General features: G+C 29.3%; 2 protein-coding genes across 3 annotated transcripts; one reads left to right on the top strand and one right to left on the bottom strand.

Moving 5' to 3' along the window:
* The first annotated feature begins 12 nt into the window (after window positions 1–12).
* LOC114123400 (uncharacterized) lies at window positions 13–18,008 on the top strand. 2 transcript variants are annotated; one of them, XM_027986357.2, is made up of 7 exons: window positions 13–179; window positions 2,864–3,166; window positions 13,581–13,832; window positions 14,387–14,740; window positions 15,280–15,618; window positions 16,535–16,864; window positions 17,187–18,008. In XM_027986357.2, exons 1-7 carry the CDS (start codon window positions 107–109, stop codon window positions 17,438–17,440), a joined length of 1,905 nt encoding a protein of 634 aa, XP_027842158.2. In that variant the 5' UTR covers window positions 13–106; the 3' UTR covers window positions 17,441–18,008. The 2 variants fall into 2 exon arrangements, with proteins under 2 accessions (XP_027842158.2, XP_027842166.2); XM_027986365.2 differs by lacking the exon at window positions 2,864–3,166 and having other exon boundaries at window positions 24–179.
* Window positions 18,009–20,726: 2,718 nt separating this feature from the next.
* On the bottom strand, window positions 20,727–21,949 carry LOC114123256 (NF-kappa-B inhibitor-interacting Ras-like protein 2). Its single transcript, XM_027986164.2, has 3 exons — window positions 21,602–21,949; window positions 21,245–21,538; window positions 20,727–21,154 (listed from the first exon to the last, which is right to left on the bottom strand). The coding sequence occupies exons 1-3, from the start codon at window positions 21,698–21,700 to the stop codon at window positions 20,915–20,917; spliced, it is 633 nt and encodes a 210-aa protein (XP_027841965.2). The 5' UTR covers window positions 21,701–21,949; the 3' UTR covers window positions 20,727–20,914.
* Between the last annotated feature and the right edge of the window lie 178 nt (window positions 21,950–22,127).

Below are 22,127 nucleotides of genomic sequence, written 5' to 3'. Positions count from 1 at the left end.
GAAAACGCCGTCACGGTGACAAAACGAAAAACGAGAATAAAAAAAAAAAAATCTGAAAAACTGAAACGTTTTCGTCAGTCGCGCTCTCAGTGTGTCCGTCGGACAAATGGACGCCGCCGCTGCGCAAGTCGCATTACGGGTACTCCTACTGTTGTCATCGTCGCCGGCTACTGTCGTAGGTGAGTGAACACCAAATGTAATAGTAATATAATATTATAATCTCATGACTCTATGATGTGCGCACCTCGGGTTAACGATTTGTTAAGGTGTACAACTATAAAAGATTATACTATTACGTGAAATAATATAGTTATATTATATATGTTATAATATAATACATAATATGTTTCTTCTAAATTAATCATTAAGATATTAACAACGTTCGATTTGAAAAAAAATGCTGTAGGTCAATTGCCATTAATAAAATTGAATATATCCTAAAATTATTATACTTATCGTTGTCACGGCAACGGGTTAATTACAAGATTAGTGATTACTATAATACTGATCTACAATAAATGTGTTAATTTTGTATGATGCTGATCGGTATGTGCGTTTAATATATAGTAACATTGATACCGATGATTAATAAAAAAAAATTACACTCTCCTCTCGGAATAGTTGTTGAAACTGAATTTTTATATAAAATCGAATAATAATAATAATAATGTATTATTTATGACTACCATGACGATGTCAGTGCACGTGTATGATTATAATGGTATTGTATTACACCAAATGCAACCCGATATATCTGTTAACTCGACCGTTATTCGGACACTGCATGTTACAGTTCTACAGTGAACGATGACTAAACGTTTTGCTTTTTCGCATCATTATTTAACGGAATACTAGTTACCTTTACAATCGTATCTAATATATTATAATATATATATTAGGTATAAAGTATAATATATATATGTATATTATACATTGTATATACCTACATATATTAATATATTGCAGCAAATACCTTCGCCGTTGAGGTATTGATCTGAGACCGTATATTGTTCTTCTATTAATATAAAACTAAATAAAAAAATATTGTGCATATGGCTCATATTTTTCTTTTCTCTTAGGTAGGTATACCTATTGTAGTTGTATCCGTTCTACGCTATATGGTGAGAAAATCGTTGGTTGCATATTATTTTACTTATCAATCGTACACTTTGTATCAATAAAATGATGAGTCGACCAAATAACATTAAATTACATTTTGTAAATTTTTTATAGAAAGTTCTCTGACTTTTTTTTAATAGTATAGTTTATTTTATTTATTAAGCTAATTATACTATATTATTATTCAAGGGATTTCAAAAAAAAAGTCCAGATCTATTAAAATTAATTAATAATATCATTGTATTTCGTTAACTATTTTATTTGTTTATTTATATTTAGATTTGTAAATAATTTTAAAACCAAAAATTAATTTAGTAGGTCCGTAAAAAACTGTAAATATCTAGTGAAGTAAGAAAATTGTTGTTAGAATTGTGTTTAAATCAAATAAGTCGCCAATTCATCAACAGCAGCCGTCAATGACCCCTCACAAATATTAAAGGTACTTAACGTTAATACGTCTACTTTACCGATCAATATAATATTATGAAGGCTCAATGTTTTATCAGAAAATAGACTATACCACTATTTAAAATGTACTAAGCCGTTTTTATATGAAACATTTGTTTTTATGTTGTTTTCTATGTATATATATAGTAGTATGATCATACATTCATACTTAAAACTTTCTAAGACAATAAGGATCAGGGCTCATTTTCATTTTCGTGAAAGCTTGTTGCTTGCTATCGTAGAGACCCCAATTTTTAACATTAATAAACTTCAATTACAAGAATTTGAAAAAAATTAAACGGTTATAGGTAGGTATGTATACTATTTGCAGATCAATTTTTCAGACATCAAGTTAACAAAAACCATTAAATTACGGACACAAATATTTCTCTTCACCACTTTTCTATGGCTCAGAAAAAACTATCAATAAAAGTTGGTAGGTGAATATAAATTATTTTTATCTTACATCATTGTACATTAATTCACTTATATTAATTAATAAAGACGAAATACATTTAATCTGACAGAAGTAAGACCCCCTCGGGCTTCGTTAAACTGATTTAAAATATTTATTGACTACCGTCTCAAAAGTACCGACGCGGCAACATAATCTTCATTCTAATAAATATTCATTAATAGAATAGCTAGGTATGTAAACAAGGGTGATAATTGAAAATATTACACGGAAAATTGTCTACTTCCCGGCGTTCGTAATAGTTATATCAGAATTTATTAATGATTTCAAATTTTTCTGCAATGAGTATATTATATTTTTGTCCTCAATTTGTATGTCACCTTTTTTAATGTCGTTCACAATCAAAAAACACCGAATAAACCTACGGCTTTTTTTTGTCAAAATACATTGTAAATTAACAGTATATTTCGAAATTGTTTGTTGAAGTTTAGTTGAATTGTATAATATTTTATAAAATCCATAATTTATTTGATTAGCACACCTCCAATAAAATGGGGATCTTTATTTCAAAATCTCAGCTATGTGTGTAGACTAAGTAAATTAGGTATAATAGAAGCCTCGCATATTATCGTTTTTACATTACGAATTTCTGATTTTATCGCTCGAGTATTTGATAAGTATGTATAGATCGAAAAGCGATTTTTTTGTGTGGCAAACACATTATAATATTATCGTACCATAACATTTGAGGAATATAAAAATATACATTTATGTTTAGACAACTCGTTACACCGGATTGTCACTGTCTATAAACATAAAAATATGTATATAATATATATAAATATATTATACTTAAATATTGTTCATATTACATTGATGCAGTCCTGTGCGGCCGTCCCGTGTGGCTGACAGACGGCGATACGCTGTACTTGAGATGGCAGAGCGGGCTGGGCTTGTTGAACCGATGCTCCGTTGTGCTACCCAACGGCACAGAGACGACCCTGCCGGACGCGACAGCCTCCGCCGTCACCGCCGCTAATCTCACGTACGTGGGCGACGGTTACCAGTCCGGACAATGCGGTCTCAGGGCCGCGAGCGTGACGCCAGGCGTCGGCAATTGGACGCTAACGGCGTCGTCGGTGGACGGACGATACGATCGGGACACGAGTCACGTCACGTGCATAGGTAAAAGCGGTCAATATTTATTTGTTTTACGTTGAGCGAATATTTTATCTAAACATTCTAAACACGATTAAAACGATGTGGATGGATTCTCAAACACTTCGAATTTTAAGAAACTATCTAACTGTTTAAAATTTGAGGAAAATTTGTATCCAAACATCCCGAATAGTTCAGTTCGAGTAAATTCGTGTTAAAAACGACCCAGTGTAATATGCAAGGTTGGGCAAAAGTTAATATGATATAGAATAAGAATAAAAGCTAAGTTTTAAATCAGTTATGTTCATATTTTTTGACTAAATATTTACAATCCACGTTTCAGCTATGTACGATGTACCTATATAATAAGTATGTTTGGTATAAGCATGTAAAAAAAAAAAAAAAACAAATATTTAATAAAGATAATACAATTAATGAGTAATAATGATTAAAAAAAACAGAAGGGGGTAACCCAATGATAGAAACTAATACACTACTGACAAAAGTGGTTTAAAGTTAGACAGTAGTGTTATTGTTGAGATTTTAAATTAATATTTCTGCTTAAAAATTAAAGTTGTGTATTTATATAAGTTTTTATTAATTGATCTATAAATAGTACATTCAACAATTCGTCAGTCTACAATATTTTTTTATTATGTTTACAAAACAAAATATTCTTTAAATCCGTAAAATTCGAAATAAGAAAAAAATTAATTTAACGTGACTACTGACTATATTATACAATTAATTAACTATTTGGCAACTGCCATATAATATGGAACGAAATTTAAGTCGTGTATAACTTAGTTAAAAGTCACTTAACCTTAACTTTTTAACTGGTTAATTTTTAATAATAGTATTATTGTAGATTTTAATTTGTTTTGATGATATTATAATATAGTTATCTTAATAGACGTAAATAACTTAATGATTTAAGACCTTTAAAATGATGTTTAATTGTTTTCACCTCTATATTATTTATTATTTATTAGAAAGATAAAACAAAATTTCACCTAAAAATAAAAATGTATCTTATTTAAATCATAAGTTTTAAAATTTAAATAATATTTAAGTTTCAGATCAAATTTAAAGTTCGTGAAAATTTAAGACAGGTACTTTCTGATCCTTGAATGTATAATGTTTATAGTCTTATATAGTAGTGGCGCATACTAAAGGGTTTAAGGATTACAATTCCTCTTATAAAATGTTATCCTTCATAAAAATATATTGCCATAAAATGCCACTATCTTTTATATCTTTTATGACATGTAGGTAAAAAAAGTTAACTATTTTCAATTTGTATAAATAATGGTTGACAATTTAATACCACCACGTTCTATAACTGAAACCCAAGTATCTTAAAATTGCATAAACAATTTATTTTTATCAAGACCTTAAAATTTAAATTTTGACAAAGTTGAATATATGAATATCAATTTTAGTTATTTTATTATATTTAAATATATTATTGGCTGGAACTTAGAACTATTAATATTATTATATTTTAAAATACACAATAACATTTTCAAAATATTTAAATTAATTTCAAACTATTACCTAGGTATCTATACTATGAACTTACAGTAAGTCGGTATTGACATAACAGTTAATTACAGTAGTATATGATAAAAAATCAATAAACTATTATAATAATTTATAAATAAAATAAATTAAATGTTTTCAGAAAAAATTAATTCAACCTTACATAATATAAAGTACTATACTAAAAGTAAGAGTACAGACAATGTAAAAATATCATGAAATATACTTATTACTTATTATTATTTATTAATAAGTTATTATATTAGTCTCTATTCAGAATCGTTTTTCCCAACTTTAATGATTTATAATTTATCATTAAATTAAAATTTGTCACATCCATTACAGTGGCTTATAGTTAATGACTAAGTGGTACTCTAAACCTCTAAACTATAAAGCAGAATAACTACCTACTTCCCTTTTTTTATTACTATACCTCATACCTGCTTAAATAAATAATAGCATTTATATTTATTATAATTTAAACAAAATGAGGTGAATACTTGTAATGGATATTGATGAACTGGAAAATCACCATAATATCAATAGTAATTTCTGGAAAACTATTTTTGATACGCGACTAAAAAAAAAAATGACGTGTATGCTACTTCAACAAAGTATATACAGTGTAGGTTCATACGTTTAAACATAAGTAGGTAATCTAGAATATAATAGTATTCAAACACATAGGTAGATGAATAAAATATAATACCATAAATATTGCTTTAAAATAAAATAATAAATATAACAGTGCTTAAATATTTGCATTCAGTAAAACTAAATGTTTTTAAATCATTGTCCTGTTAAAAACGAACAAATTACAAGTAAATTCAAATTAAATTATTACTTCTATTTTTATATAAAACTGTAATCAATAATATAATAAAATTGTAAAATGTATATCTCAGTATAATCAGTATTCACCGATTACCAGTTACTTAGATAAGTATAAAATATTTTTGTAAATTTTGTGGAGTTGTATAAGTACATTGTACAATGTACAAATTTATAAAACGTGAAAATATGATAATTCGATTTTTATTTCAAGATTTGTAACTCGTTTATAGGCTAGTAGAAATAGTAGGATACAAGGATATTTTATACTTAAAAATTGTAAAGATTATTTATGTTCTCTATTAAAATAAAAAACTTAATTTTATCAAACGTAAAAAGTTTTAAAATGGTAATTTACCAATATTATAAATAAATTATATATAAAAAAGTACCTAGTTTATGTAGGTAATGTTTTTCAGTAAAGCAAATAAATTTGATTACAAATTTAAAACCATTTATTTTTTAATTTACTTAATAAATATGCTATACAATATAGGTATACGTACAAAGGCGCATAGAATTATACACAAACATACATAGGTACCTATTTGAAAAATAATTTTTTTATGTTTTATTCTTATTTACTTAAGAATGATATACTAGCTTTATTGCTAGATTAAATTGTATTTTCCCGATATAACTCGATTTCTTACAAATTTCAAACTCATATTACCCCTTAGGGATTGTATTTTCAGAAATCCTTTCTTAACTTATGCTTACATCATAATAGCTATCTGTGTGCTATATTTTAGTCAGATACTTCCAATGGTTTGAATTGTGCATTATTAGTCAGTCACGTTTATATACCTCTTACATATATATATATATCTCGTATACGATGTGTGTGGAATAATTAATCAAATAATTGTAGCTGTTCTACAGTGCCTTTAAATGTTAAACCACAAATCTAAAACTGTCTGCCACTAACTGACAATTGTAAAACGTATGTATGTGAACGTGTATGTGTGCTGTACACATATAATAACGATATTTTTTCCAGCACAAATCGAACGTATAGGATAACTGTCAAAAACGGATTTACAAACATGTACATATTTTCATGAAATGCCATCTACCAAATATAACATTTGTAGTAAAACCTAAAATTTTTTTCGTGTATTGCTTGAACAAAAAGAATAGCATGATTTAAAACTTTTGTTTTATGTATAGTAAACAAACAAACTTTTTGAGTCTTCTTGGCTGCCTAATTATAATATGTCTTTATTGATATTATATTGTTTGATATTTTATTGTGCTTCTATTACGTTAAAATATAAATTATATTTTTCATTTCTAATAATGTTTTCCTAACATAATTTTTGCTCAAAAATTATAGTTACCTAATTAATTTAGAATTTCTTACTTTTCTCTATTAAAAGGTTTTTTCATTTTTTGATTCGTGTCTTCTTTTCTTTCTATTTATCGTAAAATTCATTTATTATTTTTTAGTTAATAAATTTTAAAATCCGTGTTATGTAAAATAATATATATATATTATCTGCAATTTTCTTTATTTTATCCTTTTTTATTATCACTAATTACAAAAAGTACCTATTTTATAATTACTAAGTCAATGACATATAATACATATGTGTTGTATTGGGAGATTGGTGGGAGAAACCTATTCTATATATAGGTAGGAAAATTAGTCATTTTAAAGATGTAGGTAATTAAGAGTATACTCTAAAAAAACGTTATTAGTGTGTGAAAAATGGCCCCTCAAATTCATATCCCAGCTGTCGTGTAAACGCTTAATAATGTAATAATTCTATATGTTGCAATTATGACAGCAACCATTGGCGTGGTGAACTTGACAATTTTCAGAAGCAATTTTGTATTCCACACATCACCTACCCAAAACCCAACGAATGCTATTATTATTCTCATCCTATTTAAATTACCGGTCGGGTTCAAATTAAGTATTATCCATCCGCCCCACGACTATGTCCCAGTGCTTCTAAACTTGAATCTCCTATCTCTGGTCGTCTTGCTCGTAACTTAACCTTCCTTCAAAATCTCATCCGTGATAAAACTGATTCTCCTACTGTCTATCATCAACACGTAACCTTCAGAATTCCTGCGCGCCCTACCCGTGACTTTGCTTCGTTCGCTGTAACATCATGTAAATACTGCAGATTACCAAAATAATGAACCTCTTATTCGCTGTATGAGGCAGGGCAATCTAGACTCTTATTTCTACTATTTTAATTGATTATATTATTACTATAGCCAAATTATAAATTTGTTTTCGTTTTTTATCCCATATTATAGACACATAATATATAATATATATTCATACGGCGTATATCTTATACAAATGTAAATACAGAGTACCGTATTATATTTCATTTAGGCTTCCGCTCGTAAAATAAATAAATACTAAATTATTACCCATCATTGGCTATTTCCCATTCTCCACCCAATCATCACCCCTTAAAAAACCCAAAAATGGTCTTTTTCGATTACCACTTTCGCACACGGCACTGGTCTCTGACTGTGACTATTATGCTTTCGTCGCAGTGACAGTATAGTAAGTATATTAATATATTTAAACTAGGCTACCTTTATTAATCATGAAATCATGGAAATGTTCAATATTGTTTATATTTAAACTTGTTAACATTTTATGTTTATATTTCGCCGTTTTTATTGCTTGTTTTTGAGTGCTGACATAGGCTTAATTATTATTATTGCGAAGGATAAATCCCAACCCAAAAATTCCAAGTGGTCGCTCCCAATAAATGTAGTTATATCGTTGTTCCGCCGACAAGGATTATGTGTCGATGCAATTATTTTCTATAAACAATGAAATATTATGACCGTCCACGTATACAAATAAATCTATACAGTATGCATAATAATAAAGACGTTGTTTACGTTGGTATATAATTACCCAACTCGGGACACTTTAAGCACAAACCGTACAATACTATGTGGGGGAGTATATGGTGCGATCGATATAATATTAAGTACTCACTGTATAAAATATGTCTAGAGCAGTAGTGCGTCATATTTTGAAGTATTATGATTTGTAGATATATTATGTACCACGATGTATAAATTGTTAAAATTATATATTGCACTTTGTTAACTACACAACTGAAGGTGAAATAATTCGAAATGTATACACTGGTAATGTTATCGCATTATTGATTTACTGCTCCGCGGTGAAACCATGTGAGTAATTAATGGAATGAATAGATAGTATTTACTGATACTGTTAATATATCAAGATCGGCTATAGGATATTACATATACGCTGATCTAATTTCTATGATTATAATATTATGTTTAAGTATCGTTGAAAATACATTTTGAAAATATTGAATAAGAAACTTTTTTTGTATTATATAAAAATTATTACACATTCATGTCGATGTTAATATTTGTATTACCACATCGACATGAATTATTTAGCAAATTAGCGTACATTATTATTTAATATTTTAAGCAAGCTGATTTGAATAAATCAATGTATAAACGCCAAACTATGATTAATGGTATTCAAGTGTACTTATAAACTTAAAACTCCGATTATAGCTAATCTATTAGGTATATATATTATATTCACCTAGTATGATCACCCACTCCCACCATTTTTCTTCGCAAAATGTTAGTTAAAAACGTATACTGACATTCTAAAGAGTTAATAATTTAAAAATTTATAACGATAAATAATTTGTAAAAAATATAATTTTTCCAAAAATTTTAATTATAGTTACATTTAAATGTATCACTCCGCATATTATGTATAATATTGAATCATTTGAATCTATAATATTTATTATGACACAGTTAAAACGGTTTTTACAAAATATGAAATATTGATTGATTGATATTAATTCTATAGGTACCTACTATGGTTAGTATAATTTTCATAGCATTATTTCCACGTAGCTTCCAAACCTATTATTGTGGAAATTGACTATCCTTAGTACACAATGTTAAATTATTCAAAAACTACTCGTTCAAATTTCGATTTAAGTTGGTCATATAATTTGGTTTTAGATTGAATTACATTATATTAGCATGCTTGATGTAAATCATCCTTTATCACACATGGTGACCCAACGGGTAACATGATTCTCCACTTTCCTTGGTTAATTAAATATGAAAACAATAAAATTCTATGTGCTATCCTATATTCCTACATACCTAATAGGTGTAGATATTATTACCTTTACAGTCTTCGTTCAAATGAAAATGGATTATCCTCAATTGCTGCGGTGAACGCGGGATATACGAAATGCTGTAAAGGCATTACTATAGGTACACAAAAGCTTAAAAGCACTCATGTAGATAAAGTAAACCAAGGCAGTATAAAATACATATTGAAGTGATTCTGTGAACAGTATTAATTATTATTTAGTCAGGTATAGATACAATACCATAATAGGTATTAATATATAATATACAATATATAGTACAAACCTATTGATTAAATAATACTTGATTGCCAATTTATACTAGCATGTAGGTATTACGCAATAGTATTTGTCGACTCAGCAAATCTGATGTATACTTTATTATAACATATTATCGTTACTATCTTTATACAAAGTGATAATTTTAACTTGAACCAGCTAAAATCGTATAGAACTTAAGAATTTGTCAATATAAGTTTTAATTTTTACACAAATTTGATGTTTGGAGCATAAACGTCAGTGGTGAAACTAGGATTTGTCGAAAAGGTACTTAGAGAATTACATTTACACGGTAGTTATTTCATATGATTCAAGGGAGGATTGATTTCAGAATAGAAAAATAATACTCCCTAATATGGGATAAAAATAAACGTAATATTAAACACCTATTAAGTTTAGTTATTTCTCATATATACGTAATAGTTATGCTTAAAAATCATAAGTTATGACCATGAACGTTAGAGAAACGGACAGCTGGAGCGAAAAACTTATGGACAGTTCAGTGTTATTCTTCTAGTGTTCATGGTCTTACGATCGATCAATTATCATTTACCAGGAATAAGCAAACTAAATTTTGTAAAGTATAACAAAATCAATAACCAAAATAGATACACAAACGGGACAAATACATAAATATTTTTCTACTTCAAAAAACGAAATATCTTATTATATAGGTATAGTATATCTGGTATACAATGAGTTTATAATAAAATAGCATGTTATAGGTCAGAGATGGGCAACTCAAAGTATCTAGCGGGCCACTTTTAAGTACTTTAAAATCTAGCGGGCCGCAGAGCATAGGAGAAAGCAAAAAAAAAAGTCCTTCAAATTTACTAACATTTATTTTTTATCTTTATTTATTTATATTTACAATTATTATTTAATGTGATACTTGAGGGTGAAGTTTTTCAATAGACAATTTAGTAAAATCCACTTCTATACCTGTAGTTGAAAATTATATGAAGTAATTTGAAAATGTAGCGCGGGCCAGATAAAAAAGGTACGCGGGCCGCCAGTTGCCCATCCCTGTTATAGGTAATGTATGTTTTTTCTCGTTACCACTAAACTATCTAAACATTTATAAGTGTTGATGATTTATTATATTTAATCATGATTTGTTGGCCACATTGAGAGCAACACGTGGCCCAGTGGTCGTTGGAGATACTGTCGTATAGTTGTATTCATTGGTGAACTTATAATGTATACAGATTTTTAATACGGCCAAAAGCTAAATATCTTACATATTATGTACTTAAGTACACCGAATATAATACGAATATTATATAATTATACAAATTGTATAATATTGAAAATTAATTAAAAATCACCAACGAATTATCAATTTTTTTATTAATACGCTGTTCAATGAATATCATAATATATATTAACATATATATTTATTTTCATGAAATCTATTAATTCACAGCATGGATAAAGGTAAAAGGAAAGTTTTGGGTGTTCAAACACCCCCCAAAATTAAAGATAAAACGATTTAAAAATAAATATTATGAATTAAATTGAATGTATATCTAGACCAAAACCCCCTCCAAAATTATTTCCTACCTACGCCTGTGATTCGAAGTGTAACTCTTCATGATTCGCCTACTTGGACTTCAATCAATTATTAACGAGAGTATTTAATAATACATTCGTAGTGTGATGAACACGATATTAAATACAACATATTTTTAAATATATTTATTTACTCCTTTGAACCGTCGCCAAAAATCGCATGGTTGTTAAATATTTTTTAAGCACCTACTTGTACAGCGGTGCTTACAATAATTAAATAATATCGACCGAATAACTTATTATTGGAACATTTAACGATATAGATTGTCGTCTATAATTTAATTTGTTAATGTATTTGTACCTATACATAGTACTAGTGACGCCGAATCTATAACCCAAACTGAGCGACCGCCACCCCATTTTTCGGTGGGTGGGCACTGGGAGTCCGTGTGTGCCCAAAAAACTATTTATGTAAGTTAAAAATGTATAGTTATAATATATTTACCAGGCCGTAAGGAATAAGAATAAACAACTGACCAACAAATAACATATGCAGCGTGCTATCTGTTTTGGTAAGTTATGTAGCCACGTATAATGCAAAAGGTGGTGGGTAACAAGATATAATTTTTGCCCCCCCTCGATTTAATTTTAGTTCAGCTCAGCTGCATAGTACCTACCTGATAACCTACATTATAAAAAAATCTTGATACTAAAAACTTTATAGTTATTATAGTTTATTACTTATCAAACAAGTATTAAAACCTGTGTATGTTGGCCTACTGTTAATGGAGAGCATAGTCATTTCTTGCTTTTAAAAGTTTTCAATAGTAATAGTCTACTAAGTGACTCACCAAGTATGCTCACCTATTTTTTATATAATAATGGATTTATTCAAATTATGATTTTCGGAATTTTTAAATATACTCAAAGACCATATTTCTAAAGTCGCAGTGTTCTGTGGTGATACAAATTTCTGTTTTCAGATAAACTTCCCTTTTTTTATAAACTATTTAATGGATATATATATTTTTAAATATGATGTAGGTACCTAATTCAAAATTCAAACAAATGGTTTTTTAGTTATTAAAATATTTACATACCAAAAATCATATAATCTTGAAAAAGTGTTTTACAACAGTATAAAATAGATGTAATATTGGATCTAGTGTTTATTTTATTATACTTGGCCCATTTTTACAAATAATAAATATTAATAATCATTTATTACTAATATTTTCATCATTGCCCTCATATTTTCCAAACTCATACGGACCTATTATCATTTAATCTTAATACACTAAGTTAAATAACTCAAAAACTACTCTTTCGAATTTCGATTTTGATACTTTATTGTTTTTTAAATTTCATAACCGCTAAAGAATTTATAGTTGAAGAAACTCCTTTGCTTCTCATTTGAAAAATATAAATTTATATCTGTCCATAACACTCCCTAAAAAAATTGTACGAAAAATCTCAACAAATTTAAAAATAAATTCATTATTATAAATGAAAAAATGAGTGAACGTACAAAAACATTTTTCCGATAATAGCTATTTTATAAAACTAATTTAAAAATATTTATATATGTAGTCCCTATACATGAATAGTAATTACGTACAATTCAAACAAACAAGGCGACCTAGTCGACTGATTCATTTGTTTTAATATAATATAATAATATTACAGTAATAATCAACAAACTTATCCGCTATTCCCAATAATTATAATAGTAAATAATAGCGTTAAACAATCGACAGCTAATTGGAATATTTAATTATAATCCCTGATCTGAGCTTTTAAATGTAATCCTATTTTCGAAAAGACCATCAAAGTCCATCGTAGTCATCATTATTCATTATCGCTATATGTATAAGTACGTATTTTTTGTTTTAATATCGTCTCATTGAACTGTTGTACAACTAATTTCCTCCACATCTAAATACCGAGCACCATCCGCCACCCCTTCCCTATAAAACAATATATTAACTGACTTTTATAGAACACTATATTACACTTTGTAATGCTTGCCGCATGTTATAATAATATAATAAACACTTCTTTTTATACTATATTATATTATTATACCTTCCGGTCAACACGCGCTCAGTTTATTATTATATGTGTGTTTACAGCGAAACAATGGCCCAGATCGACGACGATCCGCGTGCCCGTTGGTACCGCGGTGAACGTCACTTGCGGACCACCAAAAGCGTTTTACTGCCGCATGTCCGGCCCGTCTGGCGAAGTTTCCAGGCACAAAGGCCAGTGTTGGGTGTACGTCAAGTCAGTCGGATCGCATCATCAGGACGTGTGGACCTGCTGGTCGGTTACAGCCGAGTCCGCGGCCGAAGTTCAATACACCCTTCGCCTACACGCTTACCGAGGTGAACAACAACAACAATTATTATTATTATTATACCGTTAAACTTTTTTATTCGCTTTATTGTCTCATTCCTCTGCACCAACTTTCCCGCGTTTCCCTAAATGGTGTGTGGGTAAATTAATTTTTTAAATTTTTTTTTTTTACTTTCATCATTTTAAATATAATTATTACTTATTAGTTATTAGTTATTATAGTTATGATATAACCAAAGAAGTACTATGCAAAAAATTAGGTATCTTATGGCTTATATAATATAAAATCTTGTTTCGGAAACTCAAACTCTATGATATAGGATAAACTATAGGTACTATATACTATCAATAGGAACCTATTAGTATTATAGGTTCCTATTGATATAAATATATATTTGGCCTAATTTAACCTCTCCGATCTTACCCCTCTCTACCTCTAACCATGGTGAATACCACTGCAGTAAAAATCTTATGTTATGTTAACCATAAATAAATACACGAACACGTCCGAGACCACGAGTTTTGCGAACTGTCTGTGTTTTTTTCTTTGGTCACTACATACAGCCATCCTCCTCATGTCTAGAGGGCGCAATAACGGAAGTCGGATTTGACGAAACGCCGACCGAGGTGCGAGTGTTCTGCAACGTCCGCGAAAGTAATGTCACTGCAGTCGGCATTGCTGTTGATCCGGACGATAACTTCCGGTCCAAATACTGCAGGATTACATTACCACGAGACACGAAGATCCTGTCACTGGCGTACGGCAGAGGCACTAGCCGGTACTCGTATCACGGTACAGCATACAACGATTGCGGTGTGTCGTTCGCAAAACCGCTGAGACGATCCGAAATTGGCCGATGGAAATGCATGAACGCCATGTCCGACGACCGTGTTTACGGCGGTTTCATCGTCGTCGTACCACCCAACAATACAAAAGGTATGTGTGACTGACGACAATGCATTTCATTACAATGCGACATTGAGACTTATTTTGATATATTATATATATACACAACAGTGGCGGATTTAAGGAGGGGGCCAAAGGGGCCTGGGCCCCCTATATGGTCCATAAGATGTGTAAGAATATAACTGTGATGTAAAATTTATAATCAAGAAAAAAATATGTGGGACCCCCCCCCCCAAAAAAAAAAAAAATAATAAACAAAATCCTAGATCCACCACTGATACACAACATAAATAATTATGTGTAACATAAAAACTTTCTGCAGTTCTGATTTTGTTTCAAAAATAAACTTCGAAATAATACAAAAAATACTAGGTAATTTATTTCTATGAATATTTATTAATTATAATTTACGTATAGAGTAACTATTAATTTGTTACAAAATTCTTGTCACTCATTCCTGGCATTATACTAGGTCTAGCGATGAAAATTTTTATAGTATTAACGTATCATAGAAAATATGGTTTTATACTTTTATATATAATATTTCATGATCGTCTTGCACTCGGCAGGTATACCACCGCTTACGGTGACAACCAGCAGGTCTGTAATGGTGCCCAAAGGCAACACGTTTCATGTGGAGTGCAGTGTACATTCAGAGATCGACTATTGCTGGCTGCGGCATCCCAACGGAACTGCTATCCCGGTGACAGTACCGGACAGAACTACGGACGACTTCCGGAATAGGATCGGAACTAGGTACCGGTACACGGGTGAAGGATTGTCATTCGGCCAATGCCACGTGGCGATCGATGACGCTTCCACATCGGACACGGGTGCTTGGCTTTGCGCTTTGGGTCTGCGCGACGACCGCCGTGAAATGTACGGTACAGTGGACATTACGGTTTCCGGTAGGTGTTTACTGTTTACTATGTACGAATAAATGTATAAAGACTATATGATCCTACATGGCATTGCCTACAAAACATTAATTAATGTTAACTGCATATATTTTCAATTTATTTAGGTTGTTTTGACCAAGTTTTAAAAAAACATTTTTAAATTATGTCCAATCGTTATAACTATATTTTATTCTCTATAAAAAATGATAATAATACGAGTATATTAATATATGAGGAAATTAAAAAAAAAATAATATAACTTTTCGTGAGTCAACTACGTTCAACATATTATAAGTGTTAAAAAGTAAAAAATAAATAATAAAAAGTAGTCAATACGACTGTAGATTTTGCTGAATCAATTGACAAAATTGTATATAAAAAAAAAAAAACAGGTAAAAATTGTTGATTTTCAAAGTATCATTCGTTTTAAACCTTCGATTTTATAATAGTACCTACTTACAGATAATTGTATATTTATTAATTATAACTTATCCAGCACAGTGTTACCGGTGACAAATTTAATATTGCCAGTAGATTTACCCGCAAAGCGCTAACTCAGTAAATGTAAACTACCTATACACATATTTTCGACACAGTTATTTTTGGGTAGTTTTGATCAAATCTAAAATACAAGTACAAAATTATATAAATTTACAAATGGTACAATTATATAATAATAACTGTTTTATTTTATGTAACCTGCAATGTCGGTGCATAATCGCACTATAGTGTATAAGAGTGAGGATATATTAATAAAGAGAAAACATGAGGCCCGTCAACAGTTCGGTCCTAGGTGCTCCTATATGTATATATAAATAGGAATGCGATGGGGTGTTTTCTCGCAATTATTGTCATCGCGCTCAACAATATGCACGGGGTTGTCTGTGTGAAATCTATTGTGAATCACATTATTTTTGTCCTGCAGAGTCCGTGATTGCGGCCCGCCAAGAAGAATTATACGCGACCGAGGGCAGCCAGGTGACGTTAGGATGCGACACGGTCGAAAAACAGCCCATAGCCTACTGCCGGTTTCTCACGCCAAGTCTATTCGGATTCGCCGTGGACGAGAAATCGGACGCGCGATCACCGCCTCGGTACGCGTACTCTGGCCAAGGACTGACGGCAGGCCACTGCGGTTTGTCAATCGACGGCGTGGAAGATTCGGACTACGGAAACTGGACGTGCGCCGTGAAAATCCTCGATTCTTCCGGATCGGAAGAAGTCAGCACGACCGTCATTTTGCGAAAACCCGAAGGTATTGTATTAAATTACCCACATAAAATAATGACACGCGTAGGAGAGAACCGAGAAAGCTATACGCTGTAGCCGTGCGGCTGTGTTATATAACGACTGTACATAGACAAGAAACCACGAGACCGCGATGAGTAGTAAATGTAAAAGTGGTTACCTACCTATACTATGTTTAACCTGCACGACACAGTTTTTAACGAGCATTTTACGAACGAGTGTTTTTTTACGCTTGATTCGTCAGCGCGTGTTTATGTGTACGCCACACGTATATATTATACATATTATTTATTATTATTTATTATTTATTATTCTGTGCTCTTTCGCAGGATTTACAATGATCCAGATCATCGGCATCGTGTTGTGCGGCACTATGATATCCATCATGTCGTTGTTCTTTGCCAATCACCTCATCACCAATCCGTCGGCAAAGACCAGGAAAAAAATCGAAAAATTAGAAATGCAGCTCGAAGCTGGTGAACAAGGTCGCAGGGTAGGCGCCAGACGCGCACAGACTAGCACGCGTGTGATCAGGACTCAGCCGGGTCTGAGCAAACAGGGGTCTGTACCTCGGAGAATTTGATAGCTGCACTCGAATATTTTATTCGCCACGATAAATAACTTTTTGAGTACTTGTAACGCCAGATCTTTGCTGCCGCCTTCAACACTCTAGTTCGATTCCACTCAATAATAATAACAGTAATCAAAAAATGTATGCACAATCTGTGATGCCATGATGGTAAGAGTGTGTCAGTTTTCTGAAGCACTGCAGAGACGACTTGACTTAGTTCACTTACGAAAAACTTATTTTTTTTTTTATAATATCGGATTGTTTATACAATCACTAAACATTTAATGAAATAATAATGAGCTAATAGATAGTCCCTTAAACGTGATTTAGTGCCAGTGTAATTGATTTTTTATAAAGTATATACAATTCGGAACAGTGACGTAACTATAAAAGGGATCAGAAAGTGAGGTAGCGCCCGAGCTCATTTTCGCTTAAGGGACCCTAAATAATACTTTGTTTTTCTTTTAATAATTTATAATAAGCTATTAAATCATTATTATTATTATTATTATTATTATTATTTTTAATACTTTAAAATTATTATATAGCTTTGAATTAATAAAACATGCAATAATAGGTATATTCTTTTTAAATTTTTAAAATAATTTTAGAAATATGAATGCGCCTCCCTTTGAAGTTACGTAACTGAGTCGTTGCTTTAATTGACTTATAGGCTATAAATATACCTATACTCTATTTAAATAATCATAGACTATGGGTATTCTTCCATCAGTGTATACTAAATTGTTGTAGGTATACGCATGTAAGAATCATGCTAATTATTTAGATCGATAGTGTGGGATTTCAAAAAACTAATAACGATACATCTTTTTATTTTAAACAGAATTTTTTAAGCGTTTAATCACTAAATCTGTAAAAATTTAAATTTTAAACGATTATAAGATAAATTACAACTATGTAGGTATTTTTAATATTTTTTAATTATGGTAAGAACAACTTATACAGAAACATACAAAAGTTCTCATAAATAAGTCAAAAAATAACTAAAAAGTCAACAATTTTAAATTTCTATAAATAACACCAAACGAGCCAAAATATTTTGGAAATTATAAAAATTTTAAAAACCAATAACAAGTTAAACATTCAAATCTGTTTATTTTTGATTTACAACTATTATACAAAATGTATATGGGTGTTATGATTTTCCCTGGTACATTTTGTAAAGTACTTACTAGACATTTTTTACTTTAAGGGCCTTCCCTAAGTATCAACTTTTTAAAGTTAATTATTAAAACACTTTATGCTTCCTAAGTTGACATTAGGTACTATACATTTAGAATCTACAATATTTTATTGGGAAATATAAATAAAACAATGACTAATTAATAAAAAAAACTACTTTAAAATATATGGAAATTAAACTAATATAAAAATAACTTGAAATGTAAAAATATAACCTACTACAATGTACAAAATAAGTTATAATATAAATTGTTTTCTTACTGTACAAAAGTCGACAAACGTAATGATTTAGGTTATCATAATTTAAACCCTGTAACTTTGATATTAATTTTCACTAAAATGATGCTTTATTATTAAGTGTAATTCTAGCCGATTAAAAAAAAATGTGTTTAGACCTGATGATTGTTAATATTTAATCATTCCATTGTTTTAATACTTTTTTTGAATTATCTATACTAACTTGTTTAGTCTGAAAAATAAATACTCGCAATAGGTTTTTAACTGAAAAATTATAGGTATAAAGTAATTACTATAGATGGTTATTACTTTATTAGTTATTTATTAGGTACTTATAACATTATTGTTATTTATAAATTAAAAATATGTATAATATTATCTTTGACGTTTAACCATACAGTAAAATTATACAAAATACTGTATGTTTTAGATTTTTACTCTAAAAACTAATAAATATTTTAAGGTATTTATTTTAGTTTATAAGTCCAGGTAATTATTTGAGTAGATTGTCATTATTTCATTTGTAAGTAAAAAACGTTTTTCAAATTATTGACAGTGTTTAATATTCTAATGATGTAAGTTCTGAAAACTGATGGCATTATTGTAAAACCGTTTAAGTAGCTCTTAAGCCTTAAATTATTAATTCATTAAGAAATTTAAGTTTCTTCAAAAATTTTATAAAATACTATATTGGTTGTTAATTGATGTTAATTTATTTTCCCAGATAAAAACAAAAAATTATATTATTTAATCATAATATACAAAACATTCAAATTTGTAACGACTGCATTTTATTGATTTACATTACAAGTTCATTCAAGTATCATACGATAGGTACCTACTCAAAAATAAATATTAAATGAGTTAAAAATATTTATTCTTATATTTGCTATAAATGATAAATATAATTTATCGTTATTAAAAATTTTCCTGATGCTAAAAATAGAATTCGATAATGTGTAATAAATTTATTCCGTGTACCTATCAGTTTTATTTTGATCACCAAGTCGAGTGGTTCATGATCGTTGTTGGAAAAATTTACGCAAAGTTTATGCACAAAGGCACTACCTGCATTTGTTTGAAGAAACGTCTTGGCTGGTTGGACAATTATTTTAAAAGTCGACACGGCTATGTGGACATAGAAGGTAAAATTTTTTTTATTATTATTATTATTATTATTATTGAATAATAACAGTGCTTATTATTTTGTGACACAGGTCACAGTTAATGCTTTCAAGGAAAATTTTAAAAAAACATTAATGAAATTAACTTAACACACGACTAACGGACTAAGCATACAATGTTGATGAAACAGTCTTGAAAACACTTGCAGCTTGCTTTAAAAAATTCTATTGAGGTTCAAAATGCAGAAACAGACTTACTACATGTCACTATAATGGTGCGCACAAGTCACAAATGCAAGCAATTTGTAAACAAGCACATCAATATTTTTTAATTATACATTACAGTAGGTATTTCATAATAGAATACACATACACATAACACATATTGTACAACAATGTGCACAAATTAAAAATCACTTTTTTTCATTTGGTTTTTTTTTTAAATAAAAATTACAAATTTTTTTATAAATTCGATTATTTGTTAGAGGATAATCTAAGTTTCACTGTATTTACAAAAAACAATTGAGTCTCATTTAATGTTAAGAGGACTTAGTGCTCCAGTATATTTTCTCTATAACATGTTATATGACAAAATTTATGTTCATAATAATCTCTTTACTCTTGTTATTTTTGACATTAGAGTGAATTAGTTTATTAGAAATATAAATGTAAAAAGAACCAACATAGATTTTTTTTATATATTAATTTTAATGCAAAGTAAGAACATTTTAAAATTTATAAACATAAATATTTTTTATTAAAAATAAATAACTATAATTTATACATAATGAAAGACAATAAGACATTATTTAGTTAACTTGTGTAAAATTATTAATTGCATAATATAAATATATAATATTAAATTTTAATGATATAAAATATTACACTTATTAAAATTATAATTTAATGAAATTAATAGGTATTAATGTTGAGTACCTTTTCGTACTAACTGAGGAAAACTACTCTTAGGTTGTGCAGTATTAAATTTTGATGCAATATAAATAAATGGTTCAAATAAACTAGTCCGGTCCAAAGCATTAACTTCAAAATGTTTCATTTTTTCTCTTATTGACCAATGGGAAGCCCGACTAGTAGGACTCTCCAAAGTTGGAGCTTTAATATCCATTTCTCGCATTCTGTGACCAATAATGACATAAAAAGCCTAAAAAATAAATGTGTTACACATAAAATATATTATTTAGTTAATTTAAAGTGTAAGATTAAACACTATTTTAATGTCTACTATATTTACATCTTTTTTTTCCTTATTTTTATCGATTTCTTTTTTTAATGTGACTAAGCAATCAAATGTTTCTGGCCGACAAGTGTCATATACTAATATAAATGCATCTGCAATGGATGCATACTGCTTAGCTATTTGACCAAATGATAACATAAGTGATGGATCTGGATTTGAATACAATCCCACCTCTGGTAACTGTGTCAAATCTAAACCAGCAGTATCATAAAAACGAACTTGTTCACGTGTCCCTTTATCAGTTTCTACAGAAGCTTGGTATATATCCTCGATAGTAGGCCACAGTTTCTACAACAAAAATTAAATAGCTTTAATAAATAATCACAAACTTCTAATTTATAATAAAATTACATAATTTTTGCTGAAATGTCCATAAATGGCTTGTTCCAATATTGCTGTCTTACCAACACCTTTCACGCCAAATACAACTACACGATAGTTTTTTACCATTTTTACTCGTACGCTTTAATTAAAACCAAAACATGTTACAAATAACAAAATAAAAACATAAGTGATATTTTAAAAACAATCATTGATCATAAAATCTCTGTATTGGTCTGTATTGGATAATTATATCAACTTTATTATTATTTGATGATGAATGATAACATTAATTCAAACAAGAAAAAAATTACATTTTTTCCTAAACTTTTAAAATTCTAAAAATTTAAAATACAAATTTCACTATCGTTCATTGTGATAAAATAATTATAAACAAAGATAATACTATCTTAATTCAAGTCAGTCTATGTTAAAAATACAAATATTATTAATAATATATTAACATTCATTATAGTTAATTAAAATAAAAATAAAAATTAATAATATTGAGAATAAATTGAATTGAATTGTAATATTTCTGTGTGGGTTTTAATTT

Source organism: Aphis gossypii, chromosome 3, assembly GCF_020184175.1.
Source record: "Aphis gossypii isolate Hap1 chromosome 3, ASM2018417v2, whole genome shotgun sequence".
NCBI classification, from domain to species: domain Eukaryota; kingdom Metazoa; phylum Arthropoda; class Insecta; order Hemiptera; family Aphididae; genus Aphis; species Aphis gossypii.
Note: the sequence above shows the minus strand (reverse complement) of the source record. Positions and strands in the feature narration are given on the sequence as shown.